We start from the raw sequence: 18,874 nt of genomic DNA, 5'->3' as shown, positions 1-18,874 counted from the left end.
TGTTGCCATCTATTGCTCTGCTAGCAAGACCACCATAACTGGTACTCTCCTGTGTAGCAACACCGTACTGTGCGATGTTCCTGTACTCTTTTTGGGTAGTGGGTGTTAAGATTTGGTAAATGGTTAAATAATATACAACTAGAGAGCTGTGTACAAGTATGAATTATGTATTACTATTAGTACCTAATACTGAAAGGATCTACCTGCCGCGTGAGGTCATGTTCAAAGATTTCGATAACAATGCACAAATGGGGCAGCTACGAATTTACTCATTTTACGGGCATGTAATCTGAGAATTGATAACTATAGTAGGTATATTAAACGTACGCTGTCTCATTTTAAGTTATGAGTGCCCAGGCACAAAAGAGTCCTCCTATTCTGCACCAGACGTGACAAAAGGCTAGCAATTTTTGTTGTTGTCAAATTACGATTTTAACGATCACAAATGTTTGGTCTGTAAATGACAAAATTCCCCGACAGGATTTCAGCTCAAAGCTATAACAGAACAACTAACTCAAATTGGTTGTGATCAGAAATTGTTGGTATTTCATTTTTAAAACGTTAAAGAGAAAGATGTTTCACCTGGTTCAGCAATTACTGTAATAAGACCGTAAATGAGGAGTTGCCAGGTCATTGAGAGGTTCTTCATTCTTAACATTTTAACATTCTGAAAATACATAAGTTAGTCTAGGTCTTTAATAACAATTGGAGGCTCTCTCAAATACAAACTACCAAGACTAAGATTACTCGTTCATGGCTGGTTTTTTGTAAAAGTTTGTGGATAACCGAGTCGAATAAACGAACTTCTGAAAAGACGATTGAAATCAGCAAACAAATGAAAGAACCATAGCCACTGCCGCGGCATTATCATGTTAGCAACTTAGCAAGGAAAGAAGCGACTATCGATCTGGAAACTGGCGGGGAGTTGAATTATTCGTTTAAATAATAACATAAATATCAAACAGTAGCAGCCTATCAGAAAAATAATATAGTAGTATGATTTTCATGAATAAAAGTAGTATCATATTAAGTAGTATCAACTTGTATAACCAACATATTATAGTAGTATCAGTGTCGTGAATCAAATTAGTATAATGAAGAAATATGAATTGAAAGTAAACAGGTTTTAAGATCGCAAATGATAAATATTCTTAAAATTATAATGATAACATACTACAGAGCTGTTCCTTACAATAATTAGAAATTTGACTCGTAGAAGACAGAGCATTTGCTGTTGGCGGAAAAAAGAGGTTTATGTATCTGCATTGTGCTTTGTGAAATATTTGTCATTTCTTTAATGTTTTTGAAGTTCTCACTTCTCGAGAGCAATATCATATACTTTGTTGGATCTAATCGATCAATAATTGTTCGTTGCATTGGATTAGCCTTTTTCTAAGCGTTCGAATTGTTCAAACGTTTAGAAAAAGGCTAATCCAATGCCACGGAGACGGCCAGGTTTATGGTAAAGAAGTTGAAAAGGTTATCTTTTACTAAAATTAGGGGCGACTACGAGTTGGCACGATGTGAGACAACGATTAGCCTATTATAGTAACTTTTCAAAGAAAAATCATCAGGGTGTTGCAAAATCTTATTTCAAATACTATACCCAATACCCATTAAATAATACAATATCACCTCGATTAGAAATATCTAATCTTTTTGCCCCATTTTGTGAAATTCATTGGATCGTATTGCGTAATGCGTACATGCTGTTTTGAATCCAATCATTTTCGTTATTTGCCCCCTCCCCCCCTCGTCCGGCCCCCTCTCCTTCCTAAACTTTATTTCCTTAATAATGATATGCTTTAGGTAAAGGTATAGCAAAATGGAAGACCAGAATCCTCAAGACTTGACCTCACCCCACATAACGCGCGTTCCATCCGCTGCCAGTACTGGGACTATGGAGATCATATCTGATTCATGGTATAATACACTATACGCTGTTACTTCTTTACTTCATTATCATCTTGTCTAATCAATTTAGTTCAGTTCAGGAACATACACGTCATGTTATGAGATGAACTCACGAAAACACTAGTATAGAGATATTCACAGAACTTCCTTACGTTCAATATTATTTTATCACATGCAACAAAGATTATCGCACATGTATACTATAGTTTTGCCTCACGATTATCACTTAATTAATCACTCCACGCTTCTAAGTTTGCTAATTAACCCATATAGTCGCAGGTTCGAAGGAAAGGATCAGATGGACAGTGGCGGAGGTGGCGGGGGCTGGGGTCCCCCGATTATACACAGAAAGGAGAACGCCTGGGAGCAAGGTAATCAATTTTAACTTATTAACTTATTTAATTACTAGACAGATATATTATGATAATTACTATATTATGATGATTACTCTCCTTGTAACAAAGGACCCCGCTGACCCCGCAGCCATAGGATAAAATTAGTTTATAATAGGATATAATAGATTTAATTACAAAACACTTATTACCGCTCCTCTAAACTACCTTTATCAAAGATAATTATTAATTAAGTTTTTAACGTACAAAGCTCTCGTCAGACCCGGTCTGACAATATGTAAACTTATATAATGTATTCCTCATTACTTCTCAACTATCTAAGTTTTATTTTCCGCAGAAAAAGAACCTGTCAGAGTTAACCCGTATAAACGTTTACAAACTGAGAAATGGGTAGATACTGCCGCGCCTGCTGGATCCAAACCAAAAACAAAGGTAATATTTAAAATGAGATCTGTTCCCTGGGGAGAATGTGCTCACTGATCGCGACTCCTGACACATCCAATTCACAACATATAACACGCACGTGAAACGTACGTCACAAGACAGGGCTATTGTAACACTAACGAAAAACAATGAATGATGACGTCTCGAGTCTGGGCTTACAACTAGCTTAGAGTATATTACAAGTGGCCTGAAAATTTACACCACGTGTTTTTATAATCTTCTACCAAGAACCATGTAATGGTTCTGTATTTCAACTTTAGCCTTTAGGTACCATTACTTATTACGTGGTGAGCGATTATAAAAGGTCATTTCCAGAAATTCTCTTCCGGGAAGAAGGCCGCACTCTATAACTCCCGTGTTATCGTTAGTTATCTAAGATTACTTTCGAGAAGCTCAGTTGAACTGAGATCTTTCCGGAACATTCCTAAAAATAACCATATATACTATCAACAACTACCACAATCCACATACTTCTATGATTAGAAGATAATTACTTCCGCCATAACCAGGAAAGCAGTCATCCAGTAAGCCAAGGAACACAAGACTTTCTAGCTAGTTTGGTGGATAACATGAGAGATGGAGGCAATTCTAACACCACTGTCATGTCTCTACTCAATAAACCGGTTAACTTTAAAGCTATTTTTATATAAATTTTTGAAATTTTTGTATATTTTTGTAATTGTTGTTGTAAAAACTGAATGGAGACTCTCACTTTGTCCCAAAACATCAATTATATGATCGAATGGAAAACAGATTATTATTATAATTTACAGTATGCTGTAAATTTTGTTAACTAAAATATAGAATGTTCGCAAAGGTAACGTTACTCGCAACGTAAAGGAGTATGTGAGTTTATAATAATTGTGGAGACTAACATTGCCCGACTCATGACCAGAGGCGCAGGATTGGAGCCTGGAGGGAGCCCTAACAAAGCCATATCACACCAGGTGTCAGTGTTCGAGGAACAGGAACTTGTTCCATCAAGAGATATAGATCTGACGGCCCAGGAGAACATAAACAAGGAGCTGGAGGGGTTCCTACAACAGATTAGGGAGATTAGGGACGGTCCTCCCAAGCAGTCTATAGAGGGTAATGGCGGTTAAATTATGGGTTTTGTTAACAAAAAAGGGTTGCTTTTTATTACTCAATAGAATCATAAACTATTTTGAGGCGATGGTATCATTTACTCATATAGCTATATAGGTTTCCAGACATGATATTATATTATATTTTTAATACAGTAAGATCTGTAGTTTCTACATTACATCGTCTAACTGCCAACAATAAACCGTGTTCTACGCTAGGTCCTGTAGCCACTGAGATAGAAGCACATCTTACAGTCCAGAAGACAGCAGTGGAGGAGGCGCTAGCAGCACTCGACAGGGAACTTACCCAAGATAGTGGTGTCAATAGCAGCGAGGCTGAACACGAAGGTAAAGCGCTTCCATTTTAGTGTACGGTAGTGCTTCATAGGTACCCTTGATAATTGATAACAGATATAATGTTCCCCCATCTCGATTTTCCCGTGTATAATGATCTGAGTTTAACTATCACTGTTTTCTGTAATAATTACACACTCCACTAATTACTATATCGTTGTCAAGGGTTCAGCTGACCAAGTGCAGGGAATTTAGGCTGCTATATCCACAAACTTTACTTGCTGGTTTTTAACTAAGATATTGCAGAGGAGTTCAAAAGGATAATAACACGAGAAAGCACGATGACAAGCCAAGGATCAGCACAACAATCAACCCTGGATCTGATATCGGAATCAGATCAGATCACCAGATCTAATTCCCAGTGCACTGTCACCACTCAGCAAACGGGTATTTTCTTGTTGCAAGTGAAGTTGCAGCTTAGTTAAAGGCCATTGTTCTATTTTATATTTCTTGAACTACTCGTTTAACAGTGAAAATGCTGCCTGTTTAAATAGTAAAGTTGGTTTAAACAATAATTATTTCTAATAGATCCTGGTAGAGCTGAAGACTCCACTCCTGATCTCCAACCTCAAAAACTGACCAAGTAAGTTTTTATGTTGGTAAATCTTTCCATTCTGGTGAACTGTGTTTAATTCTAGACATGAGTAATAAATTGATCTCATTTTATGTTCTCATACTACTGATGTATCCCTACTAAATGTTTAATAACCAGTCATCACAACCACAGAATGGGGTTGTACGAGCTGCTAGCGCTGCACCCTGACGCGAAGGTGCGCAAAGCAGCGCTGAAGATGAAACAACTGGATAAGCACCTGAGACTTGTTATACAGCGTGAAAAAGAGGTTACATTTCTTAAATTCTTACCTTCCACCTAGTACATTTTACCAACGTCATTTTTTGTGGAGAATCTAAAATGCTAAAGATATATCCCTTGACACGACTCCTATCACTAATTTGACGATTTGACTAATTTGACGATTTATCAGGTGAAGAAACGACACGAGTTGTTCAATAAACAGATATTATTGTACAACTCTGGCTCTCAACTCATTCAGAATAATGAACTTCAGGATGACGGTTAGTTTTTGGTAAATTTGTAAACAGTGTTATATATTTGAGTATCCAGGCAACTCAATTCTTTATTTGGCTAATATACAGAGATTATTCTCCACCGGGGGCGTCATCTCTGTGAATTACCTTTTGTCTATAGTAATTAGTAGTATATATAGCCTTATGACTTTATGATGGGGACCTGTTGATAAACATAACAAAATTATTATCGAATGACGATATAATAGAGGTGTCAATATACAGTGTGATTTCTAATTATCTGACATAACAAATTATAAACAACTCATTTTCCTCATCACCCCTAATTTACAATAGATAACAAGTAACAACACCTGTTCATCAGGTGGAGATGATCTGACTCTCATATCAGATCTTAAAGGCGATGTCACCCCAATATTTTTTGCGACCCAACTCCTGGACGGAGAATCAGACACATCCTCTCTACCGCCGATCAGTTCAACCGACTCAGTCACTAGCAGGACGAACAGCACAAAAACAACACCACGTGATAAGAGCAGAAACAAGTCACGTGATCAATCTCGTGGTGGTCAGTCGCGTGGGATGAAAGGGAGAGGAAGTGCCCAGTCAAAAAAGAGCAACTTTTCAAGAAAAGAAGATCGGAAAAATGCAAATAATAAGAACTTTATTGCAAGGTAAGGCTCTGATAATTTCGTGATTGAGCTAATTGATTTCCCCGCTTGACTCTTGAAGTCTTGACAAGTGTAGACCTTATTCGAATCATTAATTTACGCTGGAAAGATGAGAAGACAAGAAAAATTAGAGGGAGTGCGGTCAATTAAAGTATGACAGATATTTAATTATGTATATTATTGTTTAGCGCACATAATGACATAAATTTCGACTTTCTCCTCAGAAATAAAGAGTTAGCGAACGATGCTTTGGCTGCAATTGCGATGACAGAAGAAGAAAAACAGCGGCTCAGTGAAATTCTTAGTGACTTGGATACAGTCACAGAAGAACAGACTGAAGTAATCTAGAATTTTGTCTAAACGGTCTTCTAAAATTTAAAATGGAACACGCGATAATAAATCTTGTGTACTTTTTTCATTGTGCGCAGTGACTCATACAATTCCGCCGCGCGCGCATTGCCTAATTATTATTTGTAATTTTATTTATTTCGTTTACAGATTTAATTACAGAAGCATTGTTTACAAAATCATTGTAATACATGCCAAAAAGACGGTACTTAAGTACACGCTTGCTTCAAATCTTAAACTTTCCTCAGAACGTTGTGGCGATTGCAGACGATGGTGGGTTCAGAGCCTCTCTCGAGGAAGACAAGCGGTTGAGAGAGATAGAATCTCTGCTGATTGTGGAGGAAGGTAGTTCGATGAGTGTGTGCAGTGGACAGACTACTAGCACTCTTCTATCAATTCAGGTTTGTCTGAGTACAGAATGCCAACTATTGCTGAGAGATCTTGTTTAAAAGAATAGGGATAGAAACTTAAAACATCTTATACCAGACCAGGTCAGATGGCTTACACTTATTAACAATCAGTTAGTTAGTTAATTATGGACAATCGACACAATTGAGATACTGGAAGTTAAATTCCCTATTTCCGGAGAAAGAATTTTTTAAAGGAAAATCACATTGTTCTATTTTTTGTCCCATTTTCAAATATGATATTTCCTGAACAGAGATTCCACAAATTTAAGTACAAACTACGCTATATATTCTAAGAGCGGTCCAAAATCGAATTTTGTGGAAACTAAAACTAGGGATTGTGGAAAAGGAAAACAGTTTTTGGGTTTTAAAATACGTAAGAAGCGTAAATTTTTATCATTTATCAATAAGTTGACTGAAACATCAAAATGGTTAGTTATATGCTAGCCACAGGTATAGCTACTGTCAATATTTAGGTAACCAAAATATAAGAACACCGGAATGATACAGTAAACATTTTAATAATTAAAAATGTGCTTTATACAGCATCCATTATTAGTGAGCACCATAAACATTTTCTCGAAATAAACTTTATAGTTGCATCTGATTCTAAATCTAATATTATATAGGGTGTGATATATAATACTACTTGCATAAAACGAGATTCAATGTCGTTTCGTCAAGGGTTATTGGAAATCTACCAAAAATCGGCCCGTAATAGTGGCCACGTTTTAATCACATATATCTGAGTAAGTGTACCACTTACGTTGTGTGATTTGCAGGGTCCCCCGTTTTGTGATTTGCAGAATCCCTTGTTGTGAGATTTGCAGAGTTTCCCGGACGCCTTAGAGTTTGATAGACCCAGTTTCGATATCCTCGCATCCTCAGCAAGTAAACCAGTGGGTTGATTGTAGCGTTTAAAAATACTGGGAAATACTGCAACATGAGTTGGGAATAGTAGAATAAATATCTACGATCTTTGACAAGTACTTCCGCAGCAAGAGGTAGGATATTCAGCAAGCCGAGGTAATCCCATATCACATAAAGAGAACAAGGCAGATTACACATCAAAAACACGGCAGTAAAAACACAGATCGAGACTGAGACTCTGCGAAACTTCTTGTCATCTCCGTTACCAACTGCTGGCCTGGTCATTAAAACCCACATACTGACCAAAAAGCACAATAACGTTACCACTGATGGCAAAAAGAGTTCTAAAATAAAAGAAACTGCTCCAAAATAAGCAGCAAATACGGGTACTCCACTGCGAAAGTTCAAGGTGACAAGAATGCAAGAAGATAGTTGATACGAGTATGCTCCGTAATGCCACTTCTGAGAGAGGTAAATCAAGAAAATTACCAACATATAGCCTGCATATCCAGATGTAGCTCCAATCAACCAAGATCGTTTTATATGACGGAAGGGACACTGCATTACGATGGTGCGAGTTAAACATATCATCATCGCTAGAAACATTGACATCCTTGCAGTGAATGTTATAACCGATGCCCATGCTGTGCAGAACACTTCATTATTGAAGAGCATTAGTTTTCGGTCATTTAGCAGTGATATTGTACATAGAATAAATAAAGAAACAGAAAGGAAATCTGTTGCTGATATAGCAAGATACAGAAGGTCCGGAATATTCTTGCATCTTTTTGTCCAGAAGTAAAAAAGGGCAGAAAAGTTTCGCAAAATTCCAACCACACTAAAAAAAATGATAACAGATGCAAGGATCCAGTCAGAAGTCTGAATTCCTAAATTCTCAGCGTAGTAATATTCCCAGGAGACGTTCCCGAAAAAACGACCAGGGTGAACCCCCATTCGAAATATTTCCAATATTGAGATGAATCAAGACAGGAAGAATCTTTGGAACTGATTAGAGTTGTGAGATGATTGCAGTTGCTGAATACTGATACCGATCGAAATTCGTAGACTTAAACAAAATTACATGGCAACCTGAGAATACAAATAGCATGAGTTAACCGTATTAAGTTGTTGTGTCGTCCAAATGCACAAGAAATCAGTGAAAGTAATCATATTTTGACCGTCTTGTGGCACAAAGTTAATTATACCAAAGTCTCACTGTAATATACATACTGCGTGGCCTATAAGAAATCGTTCGCATATTACATAATTACTGAGGGGGGGGGGGGGGGGGGTGTTTCTAAGTGATTAAGATATATTACTTATCAGTAGTCAAGTAGTGTTTGGCCGGATATCATAACAATGAGAAAAGTGTTTTCGAGGGAAAAAAGTCAAGGGGGGGGGGGGGGGGGGGGGGGGGGTTGGGTCTTGATTACAGTTGATTATGGAGAGGGTTAAAAATTGCTAAAATATTACGATCCCTTATTGTAATGAAAATGAAATGATTTTTGATTTGAAACTTTTATAAATAGTACATATACAATACAGCAAAGAGAATTACAAATAAACGACATCATGAGGCATTATGGTGTGTAAAAGTCGTAGACCATATTGTTTAAATACTAAAGGCATGGGTAATATATTATAGTATAAGTACTAAGTAATATGTAATATAAGTACTAAGTGGTACAAATGATAGCGTCTGGACTTGAGACCAGCTCGCAGTAAATTATATCAATGTTCTCTGATTACCATCAGGCTGGCTAGAAATAAATGAATATGTTAGGTAAAACGAACCGAGAAATAAATTAAAATAAAATTATAAATCGTACCATGTCACATGCTAGAACATATGGTGCATATTTAAATTTACTCCAAATTTTCCCCAAATATTACTTATGTAACAGACGTACTTGTCCACACACAATCGGGCTCAGGCTATTTAGGGGTAACATTTGAATAAACAGTTACAGAGCATTGTGATTCATCACTCGATAATCATGAATGCCATGAGGATTCAAACGATCGAACAATGCGAGTCTGATCGTTTACATACATGCTACATGAAGAGGTCCCCTCCTAGTCAGCAGTCGTTGGAGTGGCCTGCATCACACGCCTCCCTTGTACGGCGTAACAGGTTCCTCCATTCCATTCGGTTCAGTGCTAACTGACGTACTGCATCTCGGCTGATGTTGTCAACACCTGTAAAGTTAACAGCATCCTCGAGTACACAGGCCATCCAGCATTTTCGGGTCTCCCTCTCAATCGCTTTCCATAGTTAGGTTTCCACTCCAGTAGAAAATTTGGTAACCTTTACCTAGTCTCTGGCATTCTTACAACGTGTCCATACCACCGTAGTCTAGCAGAACCGTTGAAAGTGTCTATTGACTTTACGCCAGCACGCCTTAGAACTTCATCATTGGGGACATGGTAAACCCACTTTATTTTCAAGATTCTTCTCAGGGAGGTCAGATGGAAAACCTCAAAACGCTTCATTTGCTTCTTAGTGGTGTTCCAGACTTTAGCTCCGTACAACAGGATCTGATCGTTTAAATCATCATAAATAATAACCGAATGTCAACTTTATGAGAATGGAAAAATACCGAAAACTTTGACGAAGTCTGGTCCTTAAAATAAGAAAGTAAGGGGTCTCATATTATTATTACGTGGGAGGTGGGGGGGGGGGGGTGTGTAATTTTAACACAATAGCTATCTGTAAAGCTGTTTACAGAGGGGGGGGGGTAAAAATTGTCCAAAAAGTGATAACGTGATATGAACGACCCCTAACAGGCTAACGGACCAACGGCCGGGACTTACTATCGCAGTTGAAATGGTACAAAGTATAAACACGTTCAGTCGAAAACACAAAATTTCATGTGACTGCAGAAGAACACACATAAAACATTACCGGTTAGGATAAAGAGAACACGTTGTTGAACGTGTTGAAACGGAAAGTTGCGTTACAAGTTGCTTCCTATAAAGCACTGTTTACTTGACAGTTGACAGTCAGTAGCAAGCGCCAAGCTACTCTAGTGTTATATAAAGGCGGCCAACCAAACTAGTCCTCCCGGGGCGTACCAACGATAAACTTTGCCTGCTCACAATGTAGCGCGTCCCTGGCTGCTTGGCTGATCGTCTAGGGGTCTAGGTGTTTGCTAATTTATTTAATTCCATTATTAGGTAATGTTTCGTCATGAGTTTGTTATTACGAGCTGGACGGCTAAATTAGAGCGGGAGGGAAATCCCCTCGAATTAAAGGTCTCGAGAGTATTATGGAAATACTTGCACTCAGATTCATAGATTTGACCAAAACTCAAACTGTCTATATAAATGATTCTACATGAACGTCACTCAAAAGTGAGCCGATGAACCTCTAATATATCTATGCTGTGACCTGAGTATAAAGTAAATGGCCCTGTGCAAATGCTCCACTACACAGATATTTCACGAGTATTTGACGATTCATAACTATGAACCAATTAACTCACTAGTTCATGTGGAGAATTAAACGGGAGTAAACTTGGAACCATTAGATCTACAGAACAACTAATAGGCTTTTAATTTCGAGGTTTGCAAAAAATCAATAGTGAAAGTAGTCATGTACAGAAATCCAAAGATATCTTTTCTAATCTTCTATTTCGACAAATAACTAGAAAATTCCTAAACCCTAAATCACTAAGGAAACCAAACCGGTCCATACCGGAATAATCCGTCCCGACCACGTTAAAATCCAATTCCCAGGATGCAACTTTCACGTGATACAAAAAATAGCTGAGACTGTCAACGAACTTTCAGACGGCTGGGTCGAAACAGAAAACAAAAACCTTAGTTTTTGTACCATTTCACGGCATGTTTTAGTATTTTCACTTCACGAAAACGGCCGTTTCGCCCGCAGTTCGATGACAGTCCCAGCCTGTTTCCCAGGCAAACTAGTAGGCGAGGACATTTTAATCAATTTACAGTAATACTAAGGTATCTTTAAAATATTTTAGTCTACGAAATGTTATGTAATCTAAGATAAATATTTAATTTCCCGATCAATTTTTAAGAATTTAAGACTTATTATTCACTGACCCTACAACAAGTACTGCACACTACACACCAGGCTTGTCCGCCGTCGCTAAATGGATCGGCGGCGGCGTTTCACTAAAATTACACCGGCGGCGGCGGCGTACGCCGGCGTGAGCCGTGAAATCAAGGCCAACTAAATTGAGGTCTATGAAATATGAATATGATCATGTACTTAATTTGGGTAATTTAGACTTAACTTCAACAAATGATGTTGGTATATTGTTATGGTATTATCTGCTATCAAATAAAAGTTGAGACAAATTGATACAATTATTTTATTTAAGGTAAAATACATAAACAATAAATTATTGCTGAAATCAATGGATCTCTCAATCTTTTTTGTTGGAAACAAAATCATAGTTTTTAGAACAAAACAGTGTATAGATTTGAAATTCTTAACATTCATCCTAGATCGCTGACTAGAAAGAATTAAACCTGCAGCCGACCAGGTTCTTTCAATTTCCGCACTACTGGCAGGTATACAATGCACTATTCTTACTATGTTTGAGAGTATTAGGGAAGTTTTTTGCCTATCGGCCCAAAATCTTAAAAGTTCGAATTGTAAAATTTCTTCTTCAGTCAAACTTATGAGTAGGTATCTGCTCAGTTCTTCTGATAATCAATATTGTTAAGTTAGCTAAAAGTGTGTATCATGTGTGTGTTGCCCCTAGCCGCTAATCGCTATCAGTAACACTGATATATCTTCAAATGAAGACAGAATTATTTTGAAGTCAGAAAATGCACGCCGTACGCCGATGTACGCCGGGGTGTATCGGCGGCGTTCGGCGTGGCAAAATCACCCGGCGGCGGCGGCGTTCGGCGGCGGCGGACAAGCCTGCTACACACTGCACTAACTTAGTCGTTTAGCGACTAAGAACTATAATTACTCACGATAATTAAGTATCACACACTAGTCTAACACTATAGATACGATATTTATGTATCGTATAATGCGTAAATAGAAAGGGTACAATATCAAGTATTATAAGAATGGGAATTACGAAGGTACGATAATTAGTATCGTACACGAATAGATTCACAAACCTCTACAAGCAATCCGTGCTGTGATAGGACGTATAATACGATAACACGAGAATCGCTAACTACTCTTATTTGACTTTTACACGCGATTTAGTGCTGTAATACTTTCAATTCGATCGAGTGATTGTAACTTGAATCCTAAGTAAGGGATGTACAAAGGAAACAAAGTATTCGAACAAAAAGTCTCGAAGTGGAATATACAACGATTGGGCGACATCGGACATTGGTCATATACTTCGTAGTGCCAGCAACTCCCCAGCGTTATGTTCTTTATTTTTTGCAGTTGAGAGTATGAGGGATATGAAGGGTCGTGTCGGAGACACCAATGTAATTTATTAAAAACTCTTAAAAATGACTTATCAGATAGAGACATTAAACTTGTAAATACAGAAGACATTTACAATTTGATTTTTTAGCCCAAGACAGACCTAAGTGGAGAAAGTTATTTTAGTTTTAGTAGGTTACTTATCACATTTTTAATTTGTTTATACAATTTATTTATTTGAATAAAGTTTTATAATAAATAATAATAATGGGCGACATCTGTCCGACAGCGACATCTGTCCGACTCAGAAAATAGGTTATTCGGACAATAGTTTATGTCAGATCCTACCATACGATTTTCTTGAAACTTTCCATAAAGTATGGTGGTTATAGGACGGATAATCTGTGTAGATAAGATACTCGGACAACACGACATCAAAGTCACCCACTCCTCGGCTACCTCCCTCCGCAACCTCCTCACCAAAACGAAGACCACACCCCCTACTCACCTCACTCCCAACACCATCTACGAAATTTCCTGCTCACAGTGCCCCTCCAAATACGCCGGACAGACCTACAGACCCTTGGTCCACCGCATGAAAGAACACGAACGATGTTACAGACTCAACAACGCCATCGACGAATCCACAGACAGAATCAAATCAGCCCCTGCACATCATGCCCTGACCACTGGCCACACCATCTCCTGGAACAACATCGAAGTCCTCAAATCCCTCACCTCACGCTCCCAACTTGACCTCACAGAACACGCAGCTATACAAATACGACAACCAGCTATGAACAGAACAGACCGCGCACCCAAATGTAGTTCCCTCTGGGACCCCATTCTTCCTAAAATTGCCAAATCCTTAAAGTCCAGACCATCTGGCATTTCCTTCTCAACCTCAACAGAAGACTAAATTTTTATTAAAATTTTTATTGACATTGTACTGTAATTTTCACTTTCCCACCCACACCTCCCCCACCCTACATCCCTGACACCACTCACTCACATATAAGCATTGTCCACCACATCACATTCAGCTGACGACGATTAACACATGTTTATTGAAAGCTTCTACAAGTTAAATCATCGTATCTCTTATATGTTTTTAACCCAACTCCACTCAGTTATAATCTGTGTAAGTTTGAGCGAGTGTCTATGTGCCAAATTTGAGATATCACCTTAAACACACAAAATATCTCCAATTCGGTGGTTTGCAGTGGTTCGAAGGCATAATGATCAATAAACTAAACTAGCGGCTCGTCGGCCACGCGACAGTGTTCTCGGCAGCGGTAACTTTTTATAACTGTACCTAAAAAGCTACTCGAAGAACTAACTCTAGCGGGGCAGGTGAGCACTACCAGCACTGTGTCACGTGGTATGGCGAACCACGTGACACGGCGCGGCCCAGTCTGTCCAATAACCTAACCTAACTAACTAACCTGACTAACACATGTCTTCCTCCGCAAAACCATCCAAAATCTATTACACTAATCCTACCTAATCTTACACTCAGCTCCAACGGTTTTTCTACACCAAACTAGAACATTCTAAAAGATGAAAGATCGGTTCTTTTGCGATAGTCAAAACGCGACAACTAGCGCTGGATGGCGACAACTAGCGCTATCCAGCGCTAGTTGTCGCCATCCAGCGCTAGTTGTCGCTATCCAGCGCTGGATAACGCTGGCCAGCGCAAAATATATATGTTCGATAATTGTCGCTATCCAGCGCTAGTTGTCGCCATCCAGCGCTAGTTGTCGCCATCCAGCGCTAGTTGTCGCTATCCAGCGCTAGTTGTCGCTGGCTATGCGACACTGTCGCACGCGATAGTTTGCGATGGCCAGCGCAACTGGCCATCGCAAAAAACAGTTCGATAGGCCATCGATATCCAACTGGCCAGCGCTGGCTATCGCTTAGCGCTGGCCAGCGCTGGCCAGCGCTAGTTGTCGCTATCCAGCGCTAGTTGTCGCTATCCAGCGCTAGTTATCGAACTGTTTTCTGCGATGGCCAGTTGCGCTGGCCATCGCAAACTATCGCGTGCGACAGTGTCGCATAGCCAGCGACAACTAGCGCTGGATAGCGACAACTAGCGCTGGATGGCGACAACTAGCGCTGGATGGCGACAACTAGCGCTGGATAGCGACAATTATCGAACATATATATTTTGCGCTGGCCAGCGTTATCCAGCGCTGGATAGCGACAACTAGCGCTGGATGGCGACAACTAGCGCTAGATAGCGCTAGTTGTCGCCATCCAGCGCTAGTTGTCGCGTTTTGACTATCGCAAAAGAACCGAAAGATCACTAAGCTAAAAACCTGCTATATCAACACCCAAATCACAGAACGAAATATTCTGGCTAACAATTCACGCCCATTAACAATCAACATATTATAATATTCATCTTTCTCCCTTGCTGTCAAATAAGGGACGTAGGCTTAATTAATACGAGACAACTTCTCATTCTGATATGTATAAAACTATGGATCGTCGCTGTCCAGCAGATTATGAATGAAGTCTCTTTACAAACTTACAATTAGACCGAAGGTGAGAAATCAACTAGAAATGTACTAGCAATAATAATATTGATGACAAAGGAACCATTCACTCTTTTAATTTGTCGGAATATCTGCTACCAATTATTTACAGCCACGGCCCACGAGTGACAATCACATTCTTAAAATTTTATTAGAAGCCGTGAAAGAATGCTTTTTTTTCGTGGTATTAAACATCAGTCTTCTTGTCTCCGCTCATACATGATTCAGTCTATTATTAAACACCTCCCTGGTTGTGAAGAGAGAAGCAAAGTTTCGTTGAAGAAATAACAATGCACGTGCCATTGGATGTAAAACCAGTACTAGTAACACTACTACAATCATACTAACAGTACTAGCCAGCACCACGGACAAAGGATACTCAGAATCTTAACAACTCAGAAGATACTCTCTGCCTCAATCATAGAGTCTGGGCAAACTCTAATCACGGGTTAGTCAGTCAGTGGCTCACACTCTGTTGATATCTCTTTAGGGAGTTTTCAAATTTCAGGTATCTCAACCTTACTTAGTTGAGTGTGTCCCACAACCAAGCACCATGCCTAGAATTCAGGCGTTATGTATTATAATGATCCTGGATCTAAGTGGCAAGCATCTCTACATCAACAACAAAAAATCACGTACGTTTCTCGTACATATACGCATTAACACTAACAGTCGTTTTCCGTACTTTATCTCACAGTTTGTAGCTTCCCGGCGACAGATTTTATAGAATTTTTGTCCAGTGACCAATTAGTCAGTTAATTGAGGAGGGTTTGAGACCCAAATTGAGGTACTGGAGGAAGGCAAAATGGAAAATCACCAAAATTTACTACCGATATTAGTACACTTTCAAATACAATACACTTTCCTGGACCGACATTTAACAGTTTGGATAAAATTTCTCTCAAGTTAACAAGATGTTACTTAATTATGTTTTAACAATGGTTAGCATTAGTAAGGGTAAGTCCTGTAACTTAATAACTTTGCCATTGTCATCTGGTTTGTGTTTATACCGGTCTAAATTTTTCAAGTTCATCACACTTTTCCAGACTGGGTCCTGTGAATAAGGCATGTCAGTCACCACCGGCTTCTTCGTAACTCACACAATCAGTGTATCGATATTCGATTTTGGTACTGTAAATTCAAATTCTAAACTGCATCTGAAGCCGACAATTAAATACGCTGCACCCCACGTGCTTTGATATGTCCAACCATTTTAATATCGAGACATTAACTGTCAACATGTTTATGCTGGGTGACTGAATGCTTGAATGTACCAAATGGTATTTCCAGATTGTCATAAAATAGGGTGAGAAGAATTGTTCAGTGGCAAAAGGTTATTAATGATTAATGACAATACTGTCAAGACATCAAATAACGGAGTAGTTCGCTGTTTATTAGTCTCATGATTGAAATACTGATATCTGGATATTATCCGGTTGGAAGAGACAAGGACAAGTGAAACAAGGAAGTGAGGAGTAAGGGCAAATTTTCGGCGTCAACGCCATCTTCAGGCTCAAATTATTTGTTATATAGTAGTGTTGAAAGTATTAAAACTTCCTTGTTTCACTTGTCCTTGTCTCTTCCAACCGGATAATATCCAGATATCAGTACTGTCAAGACAGTATTGATTTACCCTGACTAACCTGGTAAACCTATATCTGCAAAGTAAGAAGTGAAATTCCTCGAATTTAAACATCAAACTTGGTTGAAAATCAGAATGCAGAAGCATAAATTGAACCTACATCATATCAACCTTTAAAAATGTTGAAAATGATATAGTAGTACCTCGTTATAACGCGCCTGATAACTGTATTAACTTTTTAATAATTAGATAAGATATGAGATATCAGCCTGTACCTTCCTTTTTTTAGAGTATCGCAGTGTCAGAACTGAACAGCAAATGTGGAGAGGGAGAGCCAGCAAAGTTGGGTGAAACAGCTTTGAAGTCGTTGAGTGAGAAGAGGACCGAGGAGGAGAGACTGAATCTGATCGACGAGATGTTAGCGAAACTCACTGGCCAAGATGAGGAAGTAAGTTCTTACAGATAAAAACCAAATTTCTAGCGTCAATGGGATCGCGTATTGCATCATTAATAATTGATATCGATGTTATATATCTACTTGATTTCCTTGTTCTTGTTTAATACAGAATAAAACTTAGGTTTCAGATGAAAAAGTTTCAGACGATCTTGATTTTTTTAGACTGACTAAAATCTAAAATGGTAACCGCTGGATAAGCCAAGCTACAGTGTTAATTGAATTAGCCTCAATAAATTAGTGTGCTGTTGTTGACTGCCCAAAAGCACATTTTGATTATTATTCACCCAATAAAACTTAACTTATCTCTAAGTTTCTTATTAATGAAATTTTCAATCGCAGGAATTACCAGAAGTGCCAAAGTCTGTGTTAGACGAACTTCTCTCACAGTGCCGAGCAGAGTCGTCAAGACAAGGATCAGAGGAAACTGTTTCGGTTTCATAGACTATTTTCCGGGGAATCTGTTTTTTGTCAGCTGCTGTGATTTCAGTTTTAAAATTTTAAGAACAAAGAAGGACCGGTTTGATATGATGATGAATTGCCCAGATTAAGAGTTTAAAGTATAGCCGAGTTTCAGCTTTTCCGATTTTTTTTCAGTGATGAGGAGATGATATGCTTTCAGTTAATTCCTAACTGAAGAAATTTCGAACCACCGACGTTTTTAATCAAAAATCCTTCTCTCGATATTGATAGCCGGTTGATCTTTGAATATCGTTTCAAAGTTTTCACAGTGCAAGTGTCCAGAATTCAATTTTATATTTGCTTGTAAATATTTTCTTGTAAATACTTAAAATCAGTCACAAAATCAGTATTTCAATTTTTAGTCCATCATTCAAAAAGATATTCCCAATCTGGTTTATGAAATTCATGTGCTCCGCTTATTGAATGACTTTTAGGTCATTCCGCGGTAAATGGAGGATGATTCCAGGTACACCAAGTAGTTGAACAATGTTTTTCAAATTCCCAATATTATATCATAATTGTACGAGGGATTGAAGACTGAGGCTGTGTGTGAACTAAACACACGTTTATAAATTGTCTGCTGGTTAAATTATATTTATATGAACGTTGAGCGGCAACCATGTGCTAACATGAGGTGTCGTCAGTCGTGGTTTAGATTCCCCGGAAAGAGATTTAAATGCCTCGTGCAGTTGCAGCGGTTGTAGGAGCCCACATGGTGGTTCTGCAGAATCATAGCTCTAGATTTAAATTTCTCACGTGTACCACGTCAATCTTCGTGTGTTCCAAGTTTAATTTCTGTATGTTGTCTTCTAATACCATGACCAGTTGGTAAATACATTATCAGGATGGGTGCATTTTATACCACTCCCTTCTCCGCTTGCCACTTTACAGTTACACAGCTTATGTTTTACGAAATCAATCCCTATGTAGAAATTATTACACCCAATACAAACGCTACTAAAAAATTGG

General features: G+C 38.6%; 3 protein-coding genes across 4 annotated transcripts in view; 2 read left to right on the top strand and 1 right to left on the bottom strand.

Moving 5' to 3' along the window:
- LOC134812245 (vacuolar fusion protein CCZ1 homolog) overlaps positions 1–16,943 on the bottom strand; it is a 51,098-nt gene extending 34,155 nt beyond the window's left edge. Inside the window, exon 1 of the mRNA XM_063819518.1 lies at positions 16,919–16,943. The gene's annotated coding sequence lies outside the window, so the exon portion shown is untranslated. The remainder of the gene's footprint in view (positions 1–16,918) is intronic.
- LOC134812251 (2-oxoisovalerate dehydrogenase subunit beta, mitochondrial-like) overlaps positions 1–18,874 on the top strand; it is a 704,467-nt gene that overhangs the window by 476,118 nt on the left and 209,475 nt on the right. The window lies entirely within an intron of this gene.
- LOC134812238 (fibrous sheath-interacting protein 1-like) lies at positions 1,804–18,246 on the top strand. Of its 2 annotated transcripts, none has more exons than XM_063819504.1 (15): positions 1,804–1,923; positions 2,188–2,285; positions 2,605–2,699; positions 3,221–3,334; positions 3,659–3,800; positions 4,016–4,144; positions 4,397–4,537; positions 4,679–4,733; positions 4,878–4,992; positions 5,137–5,227; positions 5,565–5,874; positions 6,096–6,210; positions 6,468–6,620; positions 17,279–17,437; positions 17,786–18,246. In XM_063819504.1, the coding sequence occupies exons 1-15, from the start codon at positions 1,826–1,828 to the stop codon at positions 17,885–17,887; spliced, it is 1,917 nt and encodes a 638-aa protein (XP_063675574.1). In that variant the 5' UTR covers positions 1,804–1,825; the 3' UTR covers positions 17,888–18,246. The 2 variants fall into 2 exon arrangements, with proteins under 2 accessions (XP_063675574.1, XP_063675575.1); XM_063819505.1 differs by having other exon boundaries at positions 1,811–1,923; positions 2,194–2,285; positions 17,786–18,245.

The sequence above is a fragment of the Bolinopsis microptera genome, chromosome 3 (assembly GCF_026151205.1).
Source record: "Bolinopsis microptera isolate Bmic1 chromosome 3, MBARI_Bmic_1.0, whole genome shotgun sequence".
Lineage (NCBI taxonomy): Eukaryota > Metazoa > Ctenophora > Tentaculata > Lobata > Bolinopsidae > Bolinopsis > Bolinopsis microptera.
Note: the sequence above shows the minus strand (reverse complement) of the source record. Positions and strands in the feature narration are given on the sequence as shown.

What these genes read in the sequence shown, in the direction of transcription:
- LOC134812238 (XM_063819504.1), top strand. Translation starts at nt 1,826, where the DNA reads ATGGAAGACCAGAATCCTCAAGACTTGACCTCACCCCACATAACGCGC. An exon ending in TGTCACCACTCAGCAAACGG is followed by an intron (nt 4,538 to 4,678) that starts GTATTTTCTTGT and finishes TATTTCTAATAG; the next exon opens with ATCCTGGTAGAGCTGAAGAC. An exon ending in GCACTCTTCTATCAATTCAG is followed by an intron (nt 6,621 to 17,278) that starts GTTTGTCTGAGT and finishes TCCTTTTTTTAG; the next exon opens with AGTATCGCAGTGTCAGAACT.